At 48.2% G+C, this 26,509-nt stretch overlaps 1 protein-coding gene and 1 long non-coding RNA gene across 8 annotated transcripts in view; one reads left to right on the top strand and one right to left on the bottom strand.

The window, feature by feature from the left end:
- The window catches only part of grm7 (glutamate metabotropic receptor 7), a 144,224-nt gene extending 137,996 nt beyond the window's left edge, over positions 1 to 6,228 (top strand). The window contains exons 9-11 of one of the 3 annotated variants that reach the window (XM_085161395.1): positions 515 to 761; positions 2,522 to 2,544; positions 5,650 to 6,228. In XM_085161395.1, coding sequence (XP_085017521.1) covers positions 515 to 761; positions 2,522 to 2,526 — 252 coding nt within the window. In that variant the 3' untranslated portion in view covers positions 2,527 to 2,544; positions 5,650 to 6,228. Of the gene's footprint in view, positions 1 to 514; positions 2,545 to 5,649 lie in introns of all 3 variants that reach the window. The other 2 variants (XR_014874313.1, XM_085161394.1) reach the window with 2 other exon arrangements.
- Positions 6,229 to 6,945: 717 nt separating this feature from the next.
- On the bottom strand, positions 6,946 to 25,402 carry LOC146517740 (uncharacterized). 5 transcript variants are annotated; one of them, XR_014874316.1, is made up of 5 exons: positions 22,587 to 25,402; positions 22,107 to 22,275; positions 19,385 to 19,512; positions 18,766 to 19,291; positions 6,946 to 8,057 (listed from the first exon to the last, which is right to left on the bottom strand). It is a non-coding gene; the product is annotated as an uncharacterized LOC146517740 (long non-coding RNA). The 5 variants fall into 5 exon arrangements; XR_014874317.1 differs by having other exon boundaries at positions 19,147 to 19,291; XR_014874315.1 differs by lacking the exon at positions 6,946 to 8,057 and having other exon boundaries at positions 17,680 to 19,050; positions 19,147 to 19,291.
- Positions 25,403 to 26,509: the final 1,107 nt, after the last annotated feature.

Here is a 26,509-nt window from a genome sequence, read left to right as displayed (position 1 = left end):
TCTAGGAACAACAAGTAGGCCTGCAGAGCGAGAGCGAAGTGCTCTAATAGGGTGATATGGTACTACAAGGTCATTAAGATAAGATGGGGCCGGATTATTTAAGACCTTGTATGTGAGGAGCAGGATTTTGAATTCTGGATTTAACAGGAAGCCAAAACAGGAGAAATCTGCTCTCTCTTTCTAGTCCCTGTCAGGACTCTTGCTGCAGCATTTTGGATTAGCTGAAGGCTTTTCAGGGAGTTTTTAGGACTTCCTGATAATAATGAATTACAGTCGTCCAGCCTGGAAGTAATAAATGCATGAACTAGTTTTTCAGCGTCACTCTGAGACAGGATATTTCTAACTTTAGAGATGTTGCACAAATGGAAGAACGCAGTCTTACATATTTGTTTAATATGTGCGTTGAAGGACATATCCTGGTCAAAAATGACTCCAAGGTTCCTCACAGTGTTACTGGAACAAAACCTCTGAGATGAAACCATTAATAACCCCGTTCTCCTCTCTCTCCCACCAGCTGTACATCCAGACCACCACGCTGACCATCTCCATGAACCTCAGCGCGTCCGTGGCCCTCGGCATGCTCTACATGCCCAAAGTCTACGTCATCATCTTCCACCCGGAGCTCAACGTGCAGAAGAGGAAACGATCCTTCAAGGCCGTCGTCACGGCCGCCACCATGTCGTCCCGGCTGTCGCACAAGGCCAGTGACCGGCCCAACGGAGAGGCCAAGACGGAGCTGTGCGAGAACGTCGACCCCAGCAGTAAGTACCTGACGCCGCCCAGTTAGAAGAGCTCATCCAAACACCTCGAGTGTTTCTCTCTGTGAGTTTAACTGTTTTATCAGATTCATTTTTTGGTACTTTTTTTTTCATAAATAAAATTCTGCTAAAACGTTTCTTTGAGATTTGAGCATAAAACTGAAGATGTCACAGACTTGTTCCCCGTTGTTCCCGGAGGTGAAAAGTTGACCCTAAACACGATGTTTAAATCTGCCTGTGACGAGTCTGTGGATGTGTTTGGACGTCCTGATCGCCGCTGTCAGGCAGACACTCACAGTTTCTGTGCTTGTGATCATCAGCTGCTAAGCTACGTTCAGCAGGAAGCAGCAGGGTGCAGAGTGCATGTGCTAATCATGTCTCTGAATACAAACCGGCTTTTATTTTTGCAGCCCTGTCTCAAGAACTAACGTTTATACGCTGAACACCAGCGTGGGTCTAAATCTGCGTGATGATTGGCTCGTTAGGATAAATTAACGGCCTCGTTGTCCTCGTTAGCGTCTCTCTAAACTTCTGAAATACATGAAAAGTCTGATTTTCAGGATCTGTGGGGCGGATTAGCAGCTAATCTCACAGAAAGCAGGGAGTCTGTGTTTGAATGAGCTCCAGTTAATAACAGAATCATGAGAAATCTGAGACGTGGATTTAATGTAGAGGCTGAAGACGACTCTGATGTCATTAACTGAACATCAGCGTTTAAACACGGCCACAGTTTTAATCAATGAGCTAAATGTCTGTAAGAATAATCCATCTGAAATAGAAGCACACGCCGTACGGCTCATGCTGAGCGCTGCCCCTCAGCAGGCTTCCTAACGCTGGCCAATCAGAAGAAGGTGGGCCTTAAAGAGACAGAGGACGAACTAGTGAGCTGCTCCAGCAGAGTGTGAGATAAGAGGAGGATATATTTAACCTTTACCTTCGAGAGGTAACACCGCTCCGAGGGTGGAGCCCCGCCCACCTCGCCACCACGCCTAGGCGTCTTTTCTGGGAGACTGCTGCTCACTAACTCTGGGCCACATGTAACTTCCTGTACTTCCACAGAGACGCTGAAACAACAAGTTTATCAGTCTTTCTTTCATCAGAGCGACGAATCGTTTTCAAACAGCACACGATGGGTTCACACTCTGGACCGTCGCTCTGATCGTTCTCATCTCAGAACAAATCAGCTGAACATATAAAACCAACGTCTCCGTGACATCATCAGTGACATCATCATTCAGACGGACGATGTTTGATGGAGTGAACCGGGGGGGACCTGTTCTGCTCCAGTTCATGGAGAAGCAGGCGAGCTCATGTCACCCCGTCACAGGTTTCATCACCTGCACACGCAGCCTGACAAACAACAGGAAGTTCCCTGTGGGCGGAGCCAAACACCATCACATGACAGGAAGAGGAGGCTGACAGCAGACCAAACTGAGCTCGAGGTCATTAAAGCTTCACAGGCTGCAGCTACACGAGTCCTAACAGGAAGTCATTCTGGAGACTCCTACATGTCCTCAGTGAAGCTCCTGAACTCGATCACAGCTGCTCTGAGTGACGCTAAAGGAAAGCGAGGTGGGAATGAGCAGGTGCAGGACGAGGACGCGCTGCTGACGCCGCTGAGAAACGCCGCAGTAATAGCAGAGTCACCGGAAAGCTTCGGCTCTTCTCAGAAAGTGCACAAGCTGAAATTACCTGCCTGTGTGATCAGATTAGCAGCTCACAGCGGGACTACTCACCAAGTCATGTTTTTCTCCCCCTCACAGGCTAATTTCATTATTTATCAGAGGTAAGAGCAAATTAATCTTCTGCTTTGCTACCTTGATCCATTTTCTCCTGGAGGTCTGAGGAGGAGGAGGAGAGAGACCCGAGTGGGGAGGGGATGTAAAAGTGGCGTCCTCGGCTCTTTACCGCCCTCTTTCAACCGACTTTAACTTTTACACGAGGCGGTTGTAGCGTGGCGCTCTGAGCGGCAGATTTAAGGCCGTCCTGCGGTGCTTTAACTGCACGTCCAACCCCCGGTGACCTCCGGGGTTCCTGCGCCGCCCCTGAGTCCATCAGCTGTTAAACCTGCTGTGAAACATCCACAGGCAGCAAAACCAGCCGACGCAGCAGCTGTGGGCTCTGCACGTGCTCAGAGTGTCCCAGTCATGGCCAATCCAGAGCTCCCAGAGCTCCCAGTGAGACCACTGTGTCCGCCACCTCACCCGGACCCTCCCACAGCCCACCGGGCTTTCACCACAACGAGCGATCGGGCAGATCGAGGAGCCTAAGTTTGGTCGTTTCCTGACGTGCAGGATCTTCCTGTTGAACCTCTGAAGCCCCAGAGAGACGGCTCCGCCTCAGCGAGCTAATTTAATACACCGTGTCACCAGGGGAAAGCGTGCATGTAGCTCCTCCCACACCACATGCACGTATGCTTGATTTGTGGTGCTGCATTAAATATAAACAAATGGCCACCAAGTCCCAGAATCAGCAGCCGTGGTGGTCACGTGATCCACGCACGCGTATCGGCTGTAACTGCAGCTCGCACGCCGCCTGTGCAGGCGTGGCGTTTCTGTAACGTGCTGAGCTCTCTGCCTGAGTACAAATGCAAACATCAGCGTTCAGAGTCCAGAGTTCCTCAGCGGGCGTGACGGCGGCCGTCTGCAGGCCGAGTCTGTCCATAAGAATCACTTCTGTCATCGTCCTGCAGACATCGCAGCGGAGACGCCGAGTCTGAGAGACAGTGGCGGTAAAACCGGGTCCTGGTTGATTGATTGATCTGGATCAGCTTCAGCTGCTCTCAGTAAAACTCGGGAGGCTCCTCGGGCGTGGCGCCGCGGCTGTAACCATAAATAATGACACCCCCGCGGGAGAACCTCAGTGGCGCAGCCCGAGGCCCCGTCATAATTACAGCACATCAGTCAATGTAGTTAGTTATGGCACACCGGGGGGGCAGAGCCATCTGTGGGCCGGCCCACGCTCGCCACTCCGTCTCCCCTCTCATTCGGCCTCGAGCGCCTCAGCACTCCCCTCCTCCTTCTCTTTCCTCCTCCTGCTCCTCCCCTCCGTCTCCATCCTCCCCGCTCCTCCAGCTGATTCCTCCACAAAGACTGCTTTCTCGCCGTCTCTCCATCCTGCGGTACGAGGCCTCGCCGCCTCTCTGCACCGCCCGATTCCTCCCACAAAAAGGCGCTCAGAGCCTGACCCTCCTCTCTCCACGCCGCCGGCACACGAACATTTATTTTTGGAGCGATTTGACTTTCCAACACTTCCGGTCTGTGAGTCAGCAGCTGTGAGAACAGCCCAGTGCAGCAGCACGCCGAGGCCAGAGATGGCCGACGGATCCATGACAGGACCGCGGCGGATCTCTGAGCGTCGTGACGGTAATCAGATCCTCGTTAGTGAGCCTCATGTGACCACACCCCCAAACAGCCTGTAGGAAAACCGGCGGTAGTATCTTGTGTTTCCAGCAGGGGGAGCAGCCGCAGGTGACGCTCATTATACATACACGTGTGTGTGAACGATACAGACTGGTGTTTTCTCTCCTCTGTAACGATGAGGCCGAGAGCGTCGCCGACCAGCTCCCTGACCGATGCTCGGACCCTCGCCTGAGTAATCTCTCTGCACGAAGCAGAAATAAACGTCGGATTTTCGGGGTCTGTGAGTTTCCGGAGACGCATTGAGCTCCGTTAAAGGAGACGAATTATCATTTAATCTGGAATCATTATTTTAGGCTTAATTATAGCCAGACTGTTTATGATGATGATTGTTGCACAGAAACAGTCTGACTGCAGCAGGGAGATATGGAGGTGGTGGAGCTGCACAGCTCACCTCGAACACGCTCAGCTTCCTGCGTCACTCAGGAGCCGCGTGCTAACTCTGCAGAGCTTCAACACCGACACAGATCAGGTGTCTGCAGGAGCTCGGCTGGACCCACAGCAACATATTTACTCAGATAAATCCACAGAACAGATGTTACAGGTTTGTGCTACAAACGAGCAACGTGGCGAGCGATCGTTACAGGAACTCTGATGTTAGAGACTGATCCTGGAGTTTATTTCAGGTGCAGAGCACAGGGAGACGAATATTTAAATGAGCTCTAATAACAATGTTCACACACATACAGTAGCAGCATGTTTGCAGTCCTCCGTCAGAGGCTGACGCTCGTCGCAGGACTGCCACCGACACCTGAACACGCGTTTGAGTCACGACTCAGCGAGCTGTTAGTGAAACAGCTGCAGCTGCAGCTGTTCTCTCGGTCTGCGACCTTGAATCGTGGGCACGTCGTGTTGAAATGACGGCGCTGTTGTGGGGGCGTAATCAATGAAACCTACGGCATGGAGACACGAGGCAGGCTGTTCCCACTCACGTACAAAAACACACAAAAGTACAGAAACATCCGTGAACTCTTTATTTACCAGCGTTTGTTTACAGACGGACGTCTTTCGTCATTTTGGCTTTAAATTTAAAACCGTTTGAGTTTTGGAGTCATTTGAAGATTTGTTCATAAGATGGTAAATAAAGTGTTAAAAGCATTTTTCCAAGATGTGAAGACTCTACTGAGCATGTGCAGATGAATGATCCCTCACAGATTCAGTCTTTTCATCATCTTTCTTCAGCTCTTTAGCGCCACCTGTGGGTCACAGTTGGACCCACGGCAGCGGCTGATCAGTCGACCCTCAGATAAGCCCACACCCCTTTTGTTTCTCCCTCTGCTGCCGATGCTTTTGAGTTATGACCTTTCACCTCCAAACCTGGGACCGTCCCGTCCTCCCTGCTGAGAGCTCATAATTCAAGCCTCACCTGAGCGTCTGTCCTCACCTCATCCCTGCTCCATCACTAACCTTCATCTCTGCTCTTTAAGCAGCCGCGAGCACCGACTCTGACCCGTGTCTCCTGCCCTCCCCAGGTCCAGCAGCTAAGAAGAAGTACGTGAGCTACAACAACCTCGTGATCTAACGGCGCTCCTCCGTCACTGCGAGATGTCTGATCTCCTGCAAGAAGGACGAGCAACGGGAGAAAAGCGGCGACGTGCAGGACTTTTTCTTTCTCTTCTTTTGGTCTCATGTGCTTCACCGCCCATCGGAGACGTTCAGGTGCGAAGCGGAGCGCGGTGGGACGACCTCTGAACTCTGACCCCTCCGGGTCGAGAAAAGCTCCAGAAATAAAAATCTAATTGTTTTGTCGTTGAAGTGATGCCAGTGGTTGTGAGGTCGAACGCGGCGGATGCATCGGGCGGCGACGACTGGGCGGCGACGACTGGGCGGCGCCGACGGGCTCCTCGCCGCCGGTGATGTCAAACAAAGTGTGAGCCCGCCCCCTCGTGTCTCTTTATGTACTTCCAAACTGCAAGTTCTCACCTCCCTGTCCGCGTGTGTAGTTCTTTATGGCTTATATGTCGGCCTCTTTCCGTTGGTTTGATTTCTGTTGGTTTGTGAGACGGCTGCGGTTGCCATGCCGACGACAGATGTACTTTGCTTCTCGGTTTTATTGAAGCCATATTCTTCTTCGCTCGGAGATTTGGAGGGCTTCGCTCGCGCTGCCACCTGGACTCAGATTTTTATCCTGCATGTGAGAGAAAAAGCCTCTGAAAACAAAGTTTTATGACTCGCTCGTTTACTCCGGACTACGTCTCCCAGAATCCACTGGGCTGCACGCAGGAAACAGCTGCAGGGCTGAAGGCAGCAGAGAATTTTACAGTGCCCGCTCTGGGAGTGTCTGCTAGCAGTTAGCCACTGTGTAGCCTCGCAGCGGTACCTGCACCGTCCTGACCCCAGTGCTCTTACTCCACCCACACCTCTGCGGGTGGAGTAAGAGCACTTATTTTACTCTCTCACTCCAGTCAACACTTGGGCTACGTCCACACGTACCTATTTTTGAAAACACAGATTTTTCTATGCGTTTGCACCTTTCGTCCACACGTAAACTGCGTTTTCGGTCACTGAAAACAGAGATTTTCTAAAACTCAGTTTTTGCGTTTACGTGTGGACGAGAAAAACGGAGAAAACGCAGCGTCAAAGGTGTTTTTGACGTCACACTGTGCGCCACGTTATTGTTTCGGTGAAATGAATTTCTACAATACTGTTACTGTTAATTGTCTCTGCAGTGTTTAAATGCTTACATATACACACACAGTTACTGTCCCTCCACACATACGACTCGGTTCTGCTTCTATGCCCCAGCTTTGTTTACTTCTTCCCGCCTAGACTTCTGATTGGCCAACATTTCTACACAGTTAGGAATATAGCGCCACCTGCTGCTTTGGCGTGTTCCTAGCAGCGTTTTCCTTCATTTCTGCCTTTACGTGTGGACGGGATTATTTTTTAAAACGAAAACGGAAAATCTCCGTTTTCAAAAATACCCGTGTACGTGTGGACGTAGCCTTGGACTTGGCCTGTTCCCATCAATCAGGGACCAAATATGGTTTTATTGTCCCCCTGAAAAGACAAGAGGTCGTTTCAAAAATACACAATCATTGAAATAAACTTTAATAAACATCATTCTGATTAAAAAATATCACACCTGAGCTGTGTGGTCGCAAGCTTACGTCCGTGTTGTCCCTGCAGCTCCACCCTCAGCCTCTTTTACCAGCTACGTTTACCCATCACAGTTTACTCATTAAAAAATCTTCATGGTGGAAATCAGAGTTTAAAAAATGGATGAAATCCAAACAGCAAACAGAGTAAAAGAGATTGAAGCCTTTTGGAGAGTCGTGCTCCATTTTTATTCGCTTATATGTCGACGATCTGATGCTCTGAACAAAAACGAACGACCTCCTTTACCCTCTGCTTCCTGTTTGGCCCTCAGTCACGCCGGCCTGGAGACGGTTACTCGCACGAGCAGATTAACGAGGTTTATTGTTGTTGTGGAGAAACGGCGTTTTCAGAGGCTTTGACAAACAGCAGGTCTGAAATCCGAGCGTCCAGCTGGCCGTGACACGGAGCCAAAACCGTTTAAGTGTTTTTAAAGCCGTTCGTGGTCACCTGATGAAACATTCCCTCCCCAACATGCGTGTTCTTCTCCACACACTGTTTGTAGGTGTTTGATGGCGGCGGTGGGGGTGAGGGGGCGGACCCTTACCCCGAGGGAGCCTCCTCGGGTCCGGGCTGCATCTCTGCTGATTTCATGGACTAAAAAAACCACCTAAAGGTGTCGATGTCGAGGTTGTCAATGCATGCCTGATATGTTTGATGTTGAACCAGAAAAAAAGTTCTGTGCCACCGTCGATCCCACCTGTCTGCTCCGAATCGTACGTTCTTCGGCTCCCCGGAAACGTTCTCGCTCGGCAGAATGCGGCTTTGTTCGGTTTCTTATTCCCTGCGGGAGAAACACACGGAGAATATATATTTAAAAAAGAAAAACACGTTTTAAAAAATGGAAGCATGTATGTTTTCTACTGTTTGTACTTGGTATATTCATGTTGCCCTTGCTGCTTATGTGCCAATGTTGTGGGAGAGATTTACATTTGGCCACTCATGCAACTATTCTGTGGTGTCGTCCAAGAATGTATCAACATGAAATAAAACATTTGGTTATTTTTTGTAGAAACGCCGTCTGTGTATCCATGACGACCCTGAAACACGCTCGTGTGACAGCAGCTTTGCATGATTCACTGTTCACAATAATCCTTCTTTATCTTACAGCCCGTCACTTCCTAGTCTAAAAAAAGGCCCCTCCCCCTTCCTTAAATCCAGCTTCTGATTGGCTGCCTCTTAAGACGCTCCTTGAGACGACCATATAAGAATGTTTCTTCACTATGAGGAAGTCCTGCCCAGCCAACACGTTCTCACTCCCAAAGCGTAACATTTTACGGTGACAAATCGTCAACATATTACGTTTTCGGCTACCCACCACGTTCCTAAATGACGACCTTGGAAAAATGAGGAAATATGAGAACCGTATGGACTCAATCTACACATGTTCGCTCTTTTTCTTCAAAACACGCTATTTAACATCATTAAAGTCTTGGTTAAGTTCACGAGTAAGGTTATGGTTAGGGCTGGAATACAGGGCTGGAACGTCTATTACCGCGGGAGCGTCATTGCACTGGATTTCGCCATAACCCGCCACGTACCATAAGAACGCCGAAGGTCTCCTTTTGCGTTCCTCAGGAACGCCGCGGGACATGACAAAACGTCGGCATGTTACGCCTCGGGAGTGAGAACGGGCTCGCTCAGCTCGCTTGAGCGGCTGCACAACGCACGCCGTCCTGCTGGTCTCTCAGTGACGGCTGAGAGCGGCGAAAGACGTGATGTCAGCCTGTGAGCTGCAGCGTCACCTGCACATGGTAAATGGTAAATGGACTGGTTCTTATAAAGCGCTTTTCTACTCATCTGAGCACTACATTCATACATGCACATCTTCCTAAGTGCTTCATAGCTGACATTCACACACATTCACACTCGATGGATGCATCGGAGAGCAATTTGGGGTTAGTATCTTACCCAAGGATTTGGCATGTAGACTAGGGGAAGCCAGGAATCGAACCACCAACCTTCCGATCAGTAGATGACCTGCTAACACCTGAGCTACACCCCATGCGCGTATATGTGCACATGTGCAGTAAAGCAACCAGAGAACGGAGCTCTGTGTCTGCAGACGGTGAGCGCACAGCACAGATAAGCTGCGCTCGCCTGGCCTCTCCATGTCTTTATCTCCAACATGGAGATAAGCTGCTGCGTGGAGAAAAGATGGAGGTCGAGGAGGTCGGCGATAAGACCGCATCTGCCTGGCCATCAGCCAAACGTGGAGGTCAATGGAAGCGCTGCCCGTGGTCAGAGAGGTCGCCGCGTCAAACTCGCAGACACTCAGTGATTTACATGTCGAGGAAATCCAGGAAAGACGCTTCGTCTTATTTGTCGTGTGGAAACAGCGTTTACACACACACAGCGAACACACGCCCCTCAGAGCACATCCGGGTTATTTATGAGATTATATCCACTGCAAGTGTCACTCGTGTGGAGAGAGATCCTCCAAGTGTTCGCTTAAAGCCCGAGCCTCTCAGAGAGCCTGCGCTCCGTGGTTTACACGTCCCGACGGGAAAAGGCCGGAATACTGATCCAGTTTTTAAAGAGGAAGAAAATCTGAGAGGGAGCCGTGTGAAACAAACTTCTCCGTGTGTCTCTTTGCAGTTAGCCCCTCCCCCTGAAGCCCTGCCAGTAACGATAGAGCGGGACTTTGGCCGCCTCCCCCCGCACGTCCTCCTCAGCCCGCCTGAGCCGCAGATAAGAGCGGCTGTGGGGAGGGCTCGGCTTCGTGTGGATTCACATAACTAACCTTTGGTGTCCAATTAGATTAGCCGCCGCCAAACCAATTAGTGTTTCTGTGAGGAAGGAGGAGACCGCAGGCGTATTAGGACTGATATCCTCGCAGCAGCAAACATGCTGACGCAGCTTCAGGAGCCACTGCAGTGGAAAATGCAGCTGGTTTGCAATAAGACAAAAAGTTTTAGAGCTGGAACAAAAAGCGTGCGGCTTTAACGAGTCAGAGGAGCCCGACAGCGAGGCCGGGTTCATTTCCTGTCCCGAGGAGACAGACGCAGCTCATCCATTAATGAAGAGCGCCGTTTATCACCCTTCCAGCCCGGACCGCTGCGAGCACCACGAAGCATCGTTTAGAGCGGCTTCGCTGTCACGCTCCGGAGCGCTGAGCTCTTTGGGGCGTTTGGGGGGAGGGAACAGGAAGTAAGGGTAGCCACGGTTCAGTAAACTAGTCCCTGGGCGACAGCTCGAATCCTGCATCATTTTTGCCGCCTCACCTGAGCACGACTCGTCCCAGGTACACCTCACTCCACAGACACACACAAGCAGTTACACAAAAACTATTTGACATATCAGTTAAACCCATAACACACAGATGATGAAGATCAGCAGCAGGACGACCGACAGCCCAGCTGAAGCACACCTGATGTAACTCAGTGTGTCGTTTCCACAGGTAAAGGCAGGCTCACCTGTCACCTCACACTATTATTACAATGCATTATTATATGATACATATAATATAGCTCCCTGTGTCCGGATCAGCCTATCAGCTACAGCCACCTGTGGGTCAGAGAGGCCACGCCCCTAATAATGAAAACTTTACAGACTTTAAAGCCTTAATATAGTTTAACAGGTAAGTTATAAAATCAGGGCTGGGTGTCGTCACTGATTTCTAGAATCGATTCGATTTGAATCGGGGAAATTTTGCCTCAGACAGTCAGAAATATTATAATTCTGATCAGTTATCAGTACATATCCATATTTTTATAAAAAGAAAGCTGACACTGTGAGACTTTATCAAAGGTGTGAGCGTCACAGCAGAGGCCTTTGTGTCGACGTAGCTGAAGATAAAACAGAAACACATGAAGGTTTTCCTGGTCTGGGATTTTACAGCAGATGACCCTGAAAACGACTCAACACCTGAACATGACCTGATGCTGCTGAAGTGAAGCAGAGTTACAGAGGTTTGATTACAGACACAGCGTTTTGCAGTTTGCATCATTTTAAAACCTTTAAGTTTGTTCAGCATTGAACAGCAGAAATGAGACTTTCTGTCAGAAGTAAGAAAAAACCAGCGGCCGACAGGCTGCAAACAACAGCAGCCTGATGGATGATACTGCAGAACACAGAGATTTGTAGATGGGAAACTTTTCTGAGGAGAGAGAGAGCTGTGCATGAAGTGATTTTATCGTGGAAAACAGCAAAAGTAAGAATGAGAAGCGTAGTTTGGATCTTTTCTTGCTGCTGGTTCGGTCAATATTGTTGGAGAGCAATGAAACTGCAGCTTCAGAATCAAACACAAAGACGTAAACACAAAGAAGACAAACACACAGCGCCGACCCAACGAAACATCAGAATCAGCGAGCTGTCGGCTTTCAGCCCCGACCGTGTCCGTGTTGTCGGGGGCGACAGCTCACTGATCCTGATGCGTCGGTGCTTTGTGTTTACGTCTTTGTGCAGAATCCGTGTTCCTGCTCTCATTTACTGTTTCAGCTGTTTGGTGGTTGTTGGAAATTTGTGAGGTTTAACCTGAGATTCTGGCGTTTGGAGTGAAAAATAAATTTACATTTAAAAATAGATTCGGGGTTTTAATGAATCGATATCACATTATCCAAGCTAGAATCTATTTAATCGATAATCAAAACCCGCCCCTACTATGAAGGGAAACATAGGGCTGAGTCACTGCTGCCCCTACTGGATGTCAGAGGAACTGCAGCAGGTCAGGACCCTTATTCATGTGATCCAGACTGTTGTCGCTCAGTTCATGCCAGTTCATGAAGAAGAGCTCCTCATCAGCGTGTAGAGGAGCACAGAGCAGCCGGCAGTTTAATCACGATGGAAAAAAGTAAAAGAGAGAGAATAGAAGCTGCAGCCAATCACGTCCCTGTGCTCAGCCTCAGTCCAATCAGCAGCTCTCTCTGCTGATTTCATCATCGCCCTCCAGTCACACGCTTCCAAACCTCTCCTGACCTCCAGCCTCTACAAACACAGACATTCAGAGAAGGATTGACCCCCTGCTGGGACCACCTGCATGTCCTCAGCTCGTGTCCCCCTCATTCACACACACCTGTGTTATGTTACCTGTGGTAACTGCTCGTTGTGTCACAGATGGTGATGGGCGGGTGTGAGGAGATAAAGAGCAGCTGATGACACCAGCAGGAGGCTGACGGCAGCCCCACCTGAAGCACAAACTGCTGATTCAGAGTTTCCTCCTCCAGCAGACATCAGGAGTCTCTGCCTGACAAAAACGGGCCGTTAATGACAAATATTTCAATATTTGAATGTCTGCTGCGAGATAAGCCCAACCCCGTGGCGAGGCAATTAAAGCAGCATGAATGGAAATGAGCGATTTATCATCGGGAAGCATCGCTGACGAGTGACGGCTACGGAACAAAAGTCCGGCTCTGACACGGCGCCGGATGGACGTTATTGCTCGGCGTCTGCGCTTGATGAGGTCCCCCCCGCTATCGGCTCAGAGATAGCAGGTGTCAATGGAAACCAATTTAAGGCGTCCACAGCAAAGCAAGTTATTAACCCGCCTGCCAAAGAACTGTATCTGCCTCTTTATTTTGGGAAGAGCGACAGAAGGAAAGCGAGAGCGGCTCGTTCAGAAGTCGATTAGCGCTCTGACACTTTGTCTTTTTAAACGCTCGAGTTAGACGCTGAACGCTTCCCACAGGAAGGAAAGACGCTCGTGTCCTTCAAGAGGAAAAGTCAATCACGGTGACTGACGGGAGTCTGGGTGCACACCACCCACCCAGGGCCGCCCTCTTCGTCTCTGCCGCTGCTGCGTGCACGCAGAGGGGTACAGGAAGCCGTCACCACACTTCCTGTTCAGCATCGTGACGGCCCCAGACTCAGAGCGTAGCTTTAACTGATGCAGCGCTCTGTGACCCGAGAGGCCTGCAGAGCGAGAGGAACCAGTTTATGGTTTTTTGGATGGTGGAAAAAGCAAAGAAGCACCACGCAAACGTTTGTGGACTCCAGGAAGCTCTGAGATGTTCCACAGACCACGTCCTCGTGATTTACGTCGTGCGAAGCGTCGTTTGCTGGTGTCTGGAGGAACACACATTCTCGTTTAGCTGTGTTAGTGAGGACATCTCACAGATGTGTGTTCCTGTTGTTTACATGAACATGTGCCACACTAATCCACACCAAAATAAACTTTTCAGGGTTTAAAGGCCAAACCTGGAGGCAGGAAGGATGTGGTGAGACGCCGTCTCTGCTGTTACTCCGAGCCGTGTTTCATACGTGTTTGATTAGCTGTTAAAAATAAATCCAGGTTCAGCTGAAAGTCTCTGCTTTTAAACTTGTGCAGAGCCGATGGGACAGTTCATGTCCAACCAGCCGGTCTCTGCGGGAGATGCCAAAAGGTGGAGCTCCTGACCTGTGACGAGCTGACGCTACAACATGAAGGCTCAAAGAAACCCCAAAAATAAAAGCTGCAGAGCTGAAGCAGCGTCGCTGGCATTCGGCACATGCTTCGGCAGGGATGACCCTGAAAATATTCTGCAGTCGATCAAAAACTGAAGAGAACCACGACTCAACATCTGAACATGACCTGATGCTGCTGAAGTGAAGCAGAGTTACAGAGGTTTGATTACAGACACAGCGTTTTGCATTTTAAAACGTTTACATTTGTTCAGCATTGAACAGCAGAAATTAGGTTTTCTTGTCGGAAGTAAGAAGTAAGCTTCGCTGAAACCACACTTCTGCCTCGTCTCGCCGCTCGCTGCGCTCACAGATGTTCATTTTCAGATTTCACACTTGATTTAGAGCCAAACCAGCAACATTTAGAACTCAATCAATCTTCCTGTTTTACATACAACCTGAAAGAGCCGTAATTTTCCAATCAGCCTCAGCAGTTGCTGCTGTCACTTCCAATGTATCGCAACATCCCCCAAAACCGTCAAGACTGTGAGCAAAACCCACTCGGTATTAAAGCGGCATGCATCAACCCAGCCAGCGCCTCACCGTCCCTGCAGAAGCCTCTAAATCTTCCAGCAGAAGCACAGCATCAGCCGACCCCGCCTCAGCCCCAGCACTGCGTTTCTGCACGCTGTTATTAACATGAACATCAACAGACTCTCCCGGTGAGGTGCATCCAGCTCGCTGGCGCCCTCATCCATTCTGCTATCCTCCCTCTGCACACATCATCTGTTTTGGGCTCCTGGGCCATACATCAACGTGGCGAGCCAGAGAAAAGCTCTTTAAGTTGCATAAACACAATGTCGCCCGGGCACCCACCAGCTGCCCGTGATGGATGGGACTGCACACAGAAGAGGAGCCGGATCCATCCAGGAGCTGACGGTGGAGCAGCGCCGAGCGGGCGTCATCGCTCTTTACTTCTAAGCGGAGAGGCTGCGTGGTCGCCGCTGACGCGCAGCTCTGCAGGTGTGAAGAGGCGGAGCTGCAAAGAGGACATTAATCACACCGGCCTCGGCCTGACTGAGCCTTTCACCCAAAGCGGCGCTCCAGCGATTGTTACGCTACGCTGCTCGAGCGTTTGTTTCTTCCCTGCTAATCGCGGTGACCAAACCTGCTCCGATCCATCAGCTGGTTACCGTGACAACAGGTGTGACGAATACACGCAAAAGACAAAAACCTGCACAAACTACAGACACCTTCAGAGGCTCGACAGCAACCGACCGACGAGTCAGGAAGAGGAAGAGGAAGAGGACTGCACACTCATCAGCTGAGCAAAGTTCCTCTAATCCAACCACAGAGATGTGAAGCTGGAAATGAGCAGAACAGGTCAGAGAGCCAATCAGAGAGCACTCGGCAGGACGAAGGCGATCATCAGAGTCTGCAGACAGAAGACACCTGAAATAATCCTGTTATATTCATCTAAAGACTGCAGTTTAGAGTTTTGAGACTACTTACTGATGTTTTTGTAAAAAGTCTTTCCTGTTGAAATGTTGCATCACACTGAAATATGAATATGAGAAACTAGTTGTTCTAGTTTTTATTAGCTCAAAGGTTCATCTGTCCTGATTCATGCTGACCAGTGACAGCGTCGCTTTAATCGATCAAACACACACATGTGCAACAACACTTGCAACAAGTGCGATACTCTTTTCTGGCATCGTATCATTTTTACTTGTATATAGAATTTGTGTTCTATTTTTATCCTATTGTATATTTTATTCTACTGTATATAGTATTTTATTTTGTTCTATTCTGTACAGTTGTGTATTTATTCTCATTATATTCTAATTTTTGCTTCATAACTTCTGCACTGTCCACTTCCTGCTGTGACAAAACAAATTTCCCACGTGTGGGACTAATAGGGGGAAAAGAAAGATATTTTGTTTGCTAATAATGTATCGATACAGGGACAGCAGAAATCGATATTTAATGTAAAATTATATTTTGTTTTAATTGACTTTCAAATTCTTCAGTTGCTGAAGGGGCTGCATAGTTTTCATAAACTGCATAGTTCAGAATAGCTATAATTGTACCAGATGGTTGATTCAGTTAAGTTGGACTAGACTGTAATACAAACCGTTCAGTTTGTCAACAATCAAACTGAAATGAGAGAAAGACTGAGTGTGAGACTTTGATATTAGAGAAAATGATGATTGATAAAGTTTACCTTTATGTACAGAATCTGAATATCGCAAAATATTTTTAAAAATGCAATAATATCGTATCGTGGGATGTGTGGTGATTCCCACCTCTAGTGACTAATGAAGCCGATCTCATCTTAACGTTCAAACAAATTTAAAAAACATGGTTCAGTGGCTGGACAGGACATTTCTTCTTTTACATATCAAATCCTGCTATTTGTCCTTGTTCGGTTAATATTTGATTTTGTTTGTTGGAAAAACAATTTTTTCGTTTTCTTTACTAAAGAAAATGTTCATTGTTACACTGAGCTGACTGTTTGTAGTACTGGTGTTACGATCTATAAAGTGGTGGATGCTCGGTCCCCCACAAACACCCACAAACCCCAGAATGACACCAACCAGCCTCTGCCATCACAAACATGAAGCACGGTTGGAAGGCTGCATTATTTTTCTAATGCGCACTCAGCTGTTTGCAGAGTGTCTCTGATTCCTCTGAATATTCGGCCACATAAGGACTCGAGGCTCCTCGGGCTCCTCGCTGTCTGCTGCTAACTGGCTCAGAGACTCTGAGGTTTGTGTCATGAGAGCCGAGGGACGAGAGCGCCGCGTCGTAACTGTGAAATACTGTGAAAGCAGCACGAGCGGCGGGCAACCCGACCTTAGAGTCAGGAAGTTGCCAGCACCAAGGTCACATCTCCAGGGACGATTTCCTCGTATCCAAACAAGAACACCGTTTACATCCACCACAGCGTCGGCGTGTCAGAGAGCAGGTTTAGGCACCGGTCTTCATCCTCATCCCTCCGGCTGCTCTTTGGATGAAGCCCGCCCGTTGCAGCTGACGACTGCAGCTGCCGCCATCGTGTTTGCAGTTTCACACCTGGAGCTCCTTTACTCTCTGAGTCAGGTGAGGAGTTTGTGAACCGGCAGCTCGTTCCTGGTTTCTGTTCACACTGAGAAACTACGCAACACCACAGACCACGGGGGAGGGTTCAGTCTGCTGATCGGTCAGAGGAGTCTCTGGACTGAGCCGTGTCATATCGTCCAAATTTGGGCCACGACAACGAGACACGGGCATGTCTGACAGCGAGAGCGACTGCAGCAGCCTCCAACTGCTCTGAAGGTGGAAACAGCAAAAAGCACGAATCACGGCGTCGAGTAGAACCGCGCCACGAAGGAGGCGACATTTCATTTCATAAAACCTTTTTTAATCCTAAAGAAACTCATCGTGGTGGCTTCTTAATAAAATAAAACATTCACTCTATAAAATATAGAATAAATCAAATAATAAATAAAATCGACTCATTAATAAGAATTAAAAATGCCCCAGAGCTTCTCTAATAGACTGAAATCAGTCAGTGTGGGATCGGTGTGAGCAGCGCTCTTCACTTCTTTGCACTTATAGAAGCTGCATCGTTTCAGGCCCAGCTGCACCCTGCACAGCTGCGGTGCTGCACCCTGCACAGCTGCGGTGCTGCACCCTGCACAGCTGCGGTGCTGCACCCTGCACAGCTGCGGTGCTGCACCCTGCACAGCTGCGGTGCTGCACCCTGCACAGCTGCGGTGCTGCACCCTGCACAGCTGCGGTGCTGCACCCTGCACAGCTGCGGTGCTGCACCCTGCACAGCTGCGGTGCTGCACCCTGCACAGCTGCGGTGCTGCACCCTGCACAGCTGCGGTGCTGCACCCTGCACAGCTGCGGTGCTGCACCCTGCACAGCTGCGGTGCTGCACCCTGCACAGCTGCGGTGCTGCACCCTGCACAGCTGCGGTGCTGCACCCTGCACAGCTGCGGTGCTGCACCCTGCACAGCTGCGGTGCTGCACCCTGCACAGCTGCGGTGCTGCACCCTGCACAGCTGCGGTGCTGCACCCTGCACAGCTGCGGTGCTGCACCCTGCACAGCTGCGGTGCTGCACCCTGCACAGCTGCGGTGCTGCATCCCAGAATGCAAAGCATGCCTGGCCACGCAAAGGCATCTACCTCACACGCCTACACCTGTAGGTGGTCTGATTGAGGTTGGACCACCTTCTCAGCAAACATGAACTGGGCGTTTGTACCTGCACTAAGAAGAGCTCCTCCAGGGTCCTAACCCACAAAGAGAGGAGGCGGAGCTTATGTTTATAGTCACTGACAGTCACCACTGAAATGAAAGCCTGATTGAATATGCAGCTTCTATGCTGCTCGGCCATTTTTCTGCAGAGCGCTGCTGTGATGTTTAAGGCTGATGAGGCAAAAAGCCTGAATGTCTTGTGAATAAAGGCAGCTGTAGATGTTTTGGTGATTCAGAGCAACGAGAAGAGAGCAGCTCCCGCTGCATGCACGTGACGGCTGAGCAAGAGAGACGACAAATGTCTGACTGAACATTTTATCTGAGAACAAAACGGGAAAGTTCCACAGACGCACCAAACTAAACTGGTGTCATCTGAAACCAAACAAAGAAGCTGTCCCCATCTCGCTGACGTGCCAATTAAGTATTCGCTGAGTACAAAGGGAAACAAACACTGCAGTTTATCACTTTCATGTAAATGAGCTTCAGCTTGTTGTGATCATCATCGTGGCTCAAGAGTTGGGAGTTCGTCTTGTAACCGGAAGGTTAACGGTTCGAGCCCCGGCTCGGACAGTCTCGGTCGCTGTGTCCTTGGGCAAGACACTTCACCTGGTGTTGGTCAGAGGGGCCGATGGCGTGATATGGCAGCCTCGCCTCGGTCAGTCTGTCCCAGGGCAGCTGTGGCTACACCTGTAGCTGCCTCCACCAGTGTGTGAGAGTGAATGAATAGTGGAATTGTAAAGCGCTTTATAAATGCAATCCATTATTATTATTATTCTATGACATCACTACCCGCTGTGGCTGTGGAGGTTTTTCCTGCTCTCTGTCTTGACACACAGCTAACTGCTAATTAGCAATAACATCATAAATCCAACAACACTGACAGAAACTGGAGCTCAGAGCTCTGGGACAACTTCACTGTGACAGTAACCTCGAGGTCCTTTAGACTGTAGCTGGAAATCAGTTGACCTCCAATGAAAAGGCGCTTTGGTGACAGTGAGAAGGAAAAACTCCCTTTTAACAGGAAGAAACGACTGTCAGAATCAGGCTGGGGGGGGGGGGGGTCGCTCCTCTGCAGACGGTCACTTCCTGTTTCACAGCTTGTCTTTGATATTTTCTGCTCTACCTGGTTACATCTCGATGATTGTGTGAAAAGGATCAGCACCTCGACTTACACCAACTGTCAGACTCAAAGATTCTTGAAGGAGTTGATGACCTGCAGAGGAGTTTGTTTGGTTAGCTCCCCGTTTACAGGAAGCCTGCACCGGCTCTCTGTTCAAAGCGTCTGTGATCCTGTGAGTTCACAGTTTACCTGGTGAGGAGGAGACTGACACTGACTGCCTGTGCTGGGATGCTGAGCCCACCGTCCTCTGATACAGCCGTTAACTGCACGCTCATCATCACGGATTTTTGCTCTTGGTTAGACAGCATCTGTTAATTCGAGGAGCCTGTACAACCTGTAAGAACCAATAAAAGATGTGATGCTCACACAGAATTACATCCTGTTTCACAGAGTTGAAGACAGAAATAATACGAGTAATAAGACTTACATCCTCTTAAAGCGCCGAGCGCTCTGATTCTTCCAGCTCCCCATCAGAAACAGCTTCAGTGAAGCTTACCGATGATCTCATGGCCTCTGACAGTGCACTCAGTAACAGGCAGCACACCTGGAGTTTACCTGAAGGAAATAAAGTTCTCTGGTGAAACAAAGATTGAACTCTTTGCCCGAATCACAGTCGGAGGTTTCTTCCTGATAAAAGGGAGTTTCTCCTTCCTACTGTCACCAACACTGATAATGTCTGATTGTTGGAGCTTTATTGGGTCTGTACCTTACAACATGAAGCACCTGGAGGCAACTGTTGGTGTGATTTGGTGCTGTATAAATAAAACTGAACTGAATTAAGAATTGAACTTGGCGACAGTGGGAAGGAAAAACTCCCTTTTAACAGGAAGAAACCTCCAGCAGAACCAGGCTCAGGGAGGGGCGGGGCCATCTGCTGTGATTGGTTGGGGTGAGAGAAGGAAGACAGGATAAAGACATGCTGTGGAAGAGAGACAGAGATTAATAACGGATATGATTAAATGCAGAGAGGTCTGTTAATACATAGTGAGTGAAGAAGAAACACCCAATGCATCATGGGAATCCCCCGGCAGCCTACATCTATTGCAGCATAACTAAGGGAGGATTCAGGGTCACCTGGTCCAGCCCTAACTATATGCTTTAGCAAAAAGGAAAGTTTGAAGCCTAATCTTGAAAGTAGAGATAGTGTCTGTCTCCTGAATCCAAACTGGAAGCTGGTTCCACAGAAGAGGGGCCTGAAAACTGAAGGCTCTCCCTCCCATTCTACTTTTAAATACTCTAGGAACAACAAGTAGGCCTGCAGAGCGAGAGCGAAGTGCTCTAATAGGGTGATATGGTACTACAAGGTCATTAAGATAAGATGGGGCCTGATTATTTAAGACCTTGTATGTGAGGAGCAGGATTTTGAATTCTGTAAATCCTGCTGCTCACATATCATTGTTGGGTCGACCTTACAGTATAAAGCTCCTTGAGGCGACTGTTGTTGTGCTACTTGATGCTGTATAAATAAAACTGAATTGAATCTCCTTCCTGTGCTCTTCCTCCTCCGTCTCACTGTTATTCTCCAGCAGTCTTCCTCTCGTCCTCGCTGTTTGCAGATCAGCTCTGAGTTTCAGAGCGAGAGACGTGTTTCTGGGATTGAGGAGCGGCTGACGACTGAGCGGAGTTTAGAAGAACAAAAACCCGGAGGTTTGCAGCGCTGCACAGATCCCTTCTGCCTCTCGTTCTGTGTAAATAAGCGTAGATGAGGCAGACAGACAGATGGCCGAGCTGCCGCGAGTTTGATAACGCTCTTGCTCGGAGCGCTGCTGTCAGCAGGGAATTTTCTCGGCTGCATTAAAAGGAGATTTTCTTTACAAGAGAGAAACATTAGAAAGCAGCTCGACTCGGCTGGTGGCTTTGCTCTTATTTACACAGTGAAATAAAATGAGTCAGCAGCTGAAGGTGTCGTTAGTGTTGGAGGTGAAAGCGTGCACGCTCACAGCTCTGCACCATCATCAGCACCTGCAGCTGACTGTCAGCTGAGCTGGTTGGAAAATTAAGGATTCAGACTTCACGAGCTGATGATCACAGACACCCCGAAGCTATTTCAGAAATAAGAAGCGTTTCCTCCTGAGTCAGGTTGGTTCATTCATTCAGCAGTCTCAGGTACGCCCACACCTGTCTGCAGCCGGGCCTGCAGCATGCTTTCATTCTGGCTGCTTCAGGGTCATCTCCTTCACCTGCAGCCAGGTTAAAGACGACTGTAGCAGCTGCTCCAATTGTAATTGTAGTTATTGAGAACACTTAGAAAACTGCTGGATATCTGCACTGATGTGGACTCAGGAATGACAGGATGCCACGTAGTTTGATGGAAATGAGAACGATCACCTACAGAGGGCTGCGTTCAAAGACGCCTGCAGCAGGACCGTCTATTCTGCATCAATCTTGAATCTTGATTGCAGAAACTCCTCCCAGGTCTCGACCAGTGCATCGCTGAACTCTGGACAGTTTGAGGTGTGACCTGGTGGCGTCAGATGGGGTCAGGGGTCATTGATGTTCCTCTACTGCACCTGCTGGTAATTTCATTAACACCAAAGCAGCTGAATGTGATTACACCAGCTGAACTGAGCAGATCAAAGTCCCAGAGGTGTAACTGACTGATCATCCTTCTACACGCCGTCCTTTCGGTGCATCCACATTAAATCTTTCTCTCCAGGAGGCTGCATAAGAATATCTGCCTGCTTCCTCATCCACACCACATGTTGTCCACATGTTGCTCACATACAGCAAACTGTGTGAATGTCATGCTGGACCTCCTGCCCTGGTGATGCAGTAGCCAGACGTCTCCACGTTCATATTTTCCTGCACAGCTCAGGCTGCGCTTCACGACGAGGAAACGACTTCTCCCTGTTCAGCCGAGATAAGGCCCCACGCTGAGCCGCTGTGGGGGGGGCAGCAGCTGATGTATTCTGGGCCAGGCTTTGATCTCCTGCATGCCCATGTCCTGACTACAAAACAGGCCCGAGACAATCGGCCACATACTCCCAGCTGGGTGACTGCAGTGTGGGAAAATGGACTGAGGCAGCTAAAATACAGCCAAACAGCTAAAACAAGCACACATCCTAAAATTCAGATTAGAAAGCAGAGCAGCAGAAAAGGAAAGAACGCTTAATGGATAAGTTCACACAGGCAGGACACATGAACGTCACCTGCAGGAAGGAGTGAAGCGAAGAAGAGACAACATGAGACGTGACAGCCGTGTGCAGACAGGGACTGAAGCTGGACTGCTTCTGTAGCCCGTTTGTGTGCGTCACGCCTGTCGATGCGTTGTTCTGGCAGGAGACAGCGCTGGGTCTGTGGGTTCTTCACTGTCCATCGCTGTAATATATAGAAATACAGAAAACCATGAGCTCTCCTCGGGCCAAGCTGGAAGGAGCTGTGTGTTGTAAAGTTATGATGTATGAACCCTGCTGCTGGGTCCAAACTACTCTGTGTTTATTAAGGCTGTTGTGTTTTTAACATGCTTTAATGCTTTGAATCTTGTTCTATTTAATCTCAACAAGCCCCTAAAAACAGTCAGTGATCACTGTCGACTTCTCTCGGTTTTTATCACCACTGTTCATTTTAAAGCTCAGTTTTAAAACCTTACGATGTAACTACAGCCCAGCAGCAGTATATGAATGACTAACCTCGTATTGTGGATGGATTATCTCAGTTGTTCTCCTGGCTGAAGTTTGGTCCGTTTACAGCATCCTGCCATGTGATTGCATTTGTCTGTAACCATCAGGAACCCTCACGTTAACTTTTATCGAGTGGAAAGAAGTTAGCGTTCATCCTCCAGCTTCACTGTTACACCTGGTAAAGCAGCAACACTGATCAATGGACCCGACTGCATTAACTGTTGTGAAAAAAATCAACTCAAGCTCTCAAGTCAACAAAAAGCATAATTAAATAATATAAAACAACATATCATTAAAAATATTTTAAAAAGAAAATAAAAAAGTCACCCAATGAACAAAATAATGCAAAAAATGAAACAATCAGACAAACAAATACATTTTAACAGCCAAGATCCAATGTTTTGTTTCTTTGAAATATAATAAAAATTCACAATTTAACCCTTAAATCAAATCCAATGCAATTATATTAGCAGATGACATTTAGCAGGTAATACTGGGACTTATCTTAAAGCATAAAAGCAAATCATGAGAAACCACATTTGCAGAACATAATATCTCCATACCTGTAATACACAGAAATACAGAAAACTATGAGCTGTGTGTGTTGTGTATCTGCTTCTCTGATAAAACAACACAATATGTGCCATTAACAAACAACAGCAGATTCCTTTCACCTAGCCTGGTGCTAGCAACCAGGCTAACTTAGCACGCTAGCGTTACAGCTGTAGCTAAAATGAGTTAGCTGTGTCCCAAAACGTCGGCTGCATCCTCCGGAGGCCGCATTTGAAGGCCGATTACGTCACAGCCAGGCGACGAAGGCTGTCCCAATTCGTCGACTCCGACAAATGCGTCCTTCATTTCCCCGAATTTGAAGGTGTCTGTTACTTGCTGTGTCCCAATTCGGGGTATGCACGCTTGAAGTACGCATTTTAAGTGCGGTTACGTCACCGCCACGCGACGACGGCTGTCCCAATTCGAAGTGTACTTCAAATGCATACTCCAAATGCGCCGTCGATTTCCCCAAATATCAAGCGTGATCCGGTGCACGCTTCGTGGTCCCATATATCCCACAATTCATAGCGCGGCGGTGGGTGTGGATAATTTTGCCGCAAAATACGGCAGAAGGGAGCGGCCGAAAAGTGAACTGTCAAAAGTAAGTACTGAATATGACGTCACTTATTCATGTGCGAATGTTTAATAATGAAGAACATTAAAACATTGCTGTTGGTCACATGTCGGCAAAGTTATGTGACACTAGTGATGTTTGTACTTACAGTGTTAACTTGGTTTTAAAGCCTCTACTTCTAAATATACATATAGTCGACCTTAATCTTACAGAGAATCTGATGATTTTATGGATAATTAAAGTCAGTCATATATCCACAAACACAACAAGCTGAAAGTCAGTGATATATATATATATATATATATATATATATATATATATATATATATATATATATATATAATCTGACAATACTATAATATTGGCCATATTATATTTACATTACCACAGTGAGATGACTTTAGTCTCATGAACAACATTAACTAATTATTATTTACTAGCTAATCTTAAATGACTGTTCAGTACAGAAATGAAGCCCTTGAATCATGTTTTACAGTCCTGTGGTCTCAGCCTCAGATACTCAACTAATCAAAGTGATGTCATGACAAAAATGATTGACCAACAAAACAATTTTCTCCTTCATTTCTGTCAAACAAAGCTGTATGTAACGTGTCTCGCGGTTAGTATCATGGTTGCTAGGCAACCTGAACAGCGCGACGAAGCATATACCGTCCCATTTCACAAGCCTCTCACTTCCGCACTTCCCGTACTTATAGTACGCACCGTACGTAGTACGCGTAGTGCGCGTAGTGCGCGTACTTCAAGCGTGCATACCCCGAATTGGGACACAGCAACTGTCACTACCCGATCCGTACCGGAAACCCGATCGGTACCCCGCATGCGCGAAATGTGTCTACTTCTGGTCGTAGCGTTTTACGATAGTTTTGGGTCAGAGTATCTGTTAAGATGTTAAGAATAATAAGTATATCTTAAAATGTTTGCAATAATGAAGCATTTCAATATAATGTAGACAAAAACGAAAAATAAAAAGATAGTTACGGATCAGGACTCCCCGATCCTTACTGCGCATGTGCAAAGTCGGACCGTACAAATCGGGTCTACCCGATCCGTACCGCGCATGTGCAGATGTTTTCTTCTTCTTCTGTTTGTTTAATGGCAGTTTACTCCCCAGTATAAGAGGATACTGCCACTGCTGACCGAGCGAATGAACCCTATTGTAAACTGAATTGGCGTCATTACAAACGTGTGTTAAATGTGATTTAGTGATAGTCGAGTGTGTTTATGCTTGTCTGTGTGGAGAAGATTGACTGAAATAGTGATGATCATGTCCGCTATCACTGTCAATTGTCAGTAAACACTTAATTTGGCTGATGAATCTTCACGTGACACATTGCTAAATCAATATTATTAAGTCTGTAATTAGGCGCCATTCTTCTTATTTTACGGCGCTGTTGTTCAATCGGGGAACGCTCTCTGTTGAGGAGAAAAGCATGAATTTGTTTGTATACGGATTATCCATTGTTTAAATGTCCCGGGCAGTCGAAAAGGAGGCAGAGCTGCTGAGAAATGCTAGGAGCTAACTGGGCGCTAACCGTATCATTCAAATATATTGAATGTCGCAATGTTGGCAAAGAGAGGAAGTGACGTAAGATTTGCGCATGCGGGGTACCGATCGGGTTTCCGGTACGGATCGGGTAGTGACAGTCACTACCCGATCCGTACCGGAAACCCGATCGGAAACCCGATCGGAAACCAGACGGCGAGTTTATTAAACTCCACCGAGACAGCGGTGACGCAGATCAGAAGGCTAGACCGTCACATTTCACAGCCTCGCACTTCCGGCCTTCTCGGTCTTTGAAGGACCCGGCCCACGTAGACCGCGAAGGCCGGGTGCTACGAAGGATGCAGCCGACGTTTTGGGACACAGCTACAAACTTCAGTTAGCGAACTCAGCCAAGACTCACACTCAGACCAAAACGCAGTTCTGTCACATTCAAATGACAACTTCTGGCCTTGTGTGGCTGACGTGACAGTGACTCCGGCCATGCTGGAAGGAGCAGTGACGCACATGCACACGCCTGCGTCATACATGGTGCACAAACACAGGCAGGAGATTAAAACACAAAGTATTTAATAAAATTCAACACATTTGCTGCACTTGGCTGATGCTGGTGTCTGTGATGGTCCTCTGGTGTCGCCCGGCTGCAGGTTGGATTTTATTCAGAGGGAAACGTACAATCGGGCGTAACCATCTCCTCCAGGCGTTTGTCCTTCACGTTTGCTTTTCCTTATAATTTCCTCACAGTGGACTTAAAATAGAACAGAAATGTGTGCTCATTAAAGCAAATTTAGCTGAAATTAAGAATCATCCAGTTCACCAAACCGGCTACTTAAACCTGTTAATTACACCGTGCTCAGCCACATTACACTAAAAGGCTTCCTGCCCTGATCGTTTAATTTAGCTTCATCTCCCTCAGATACAATTTCATGGTCGAGAAAGTGTTGCATCTTTCATTTCGCACGTCTTTTATTGCGTCGCCCGCAGTGTTGCTGGCGTGTTTGTACAGAACAACAGGCTCAAACAGGAACTTGCTAAAGCTCCACAGAGCAGAGAGAGCACATTTAAAACCGTGAGATAAAGGTCAGCTCGGGCTGTTTGCTCGTACTCCAGCAGATTCTTCACAATTATTCTGCAGAGAGAACAAAGCGCTGCTGTTCCGGTGAAGGCGAGGTCACTTTGGAGGTTACGCAGGTTTTGTTGCAACAGGCAGAACAAGAGGTCAGAGCCTCCAAAACTCGTTTATTTTTATTTATCCAAACAACTCGAATCCAAACATCTTCCAAA

The sequence above is a fragment of the Neolamprologus multifasciatus genome, chromosome 5 (genome assembly GCF_963576455.1).
Source record: "Neolamprologus multifasciatus chromosome 5, fNeoMul1.2, whole genome shotgun sequence".
Taxonomy (NCBI): Eukaryota; Metazoa; Chordata; class Actinopteri; order Cichliformes; family Cichlidae; genus Neolamprologus; species Neolamprologus multifasciatus.
The sequence above is the reverse complement of the archived record's forward strand: the minus strand, read 5'-3'. Positions and strand labels throughout refer to the sequence as shown.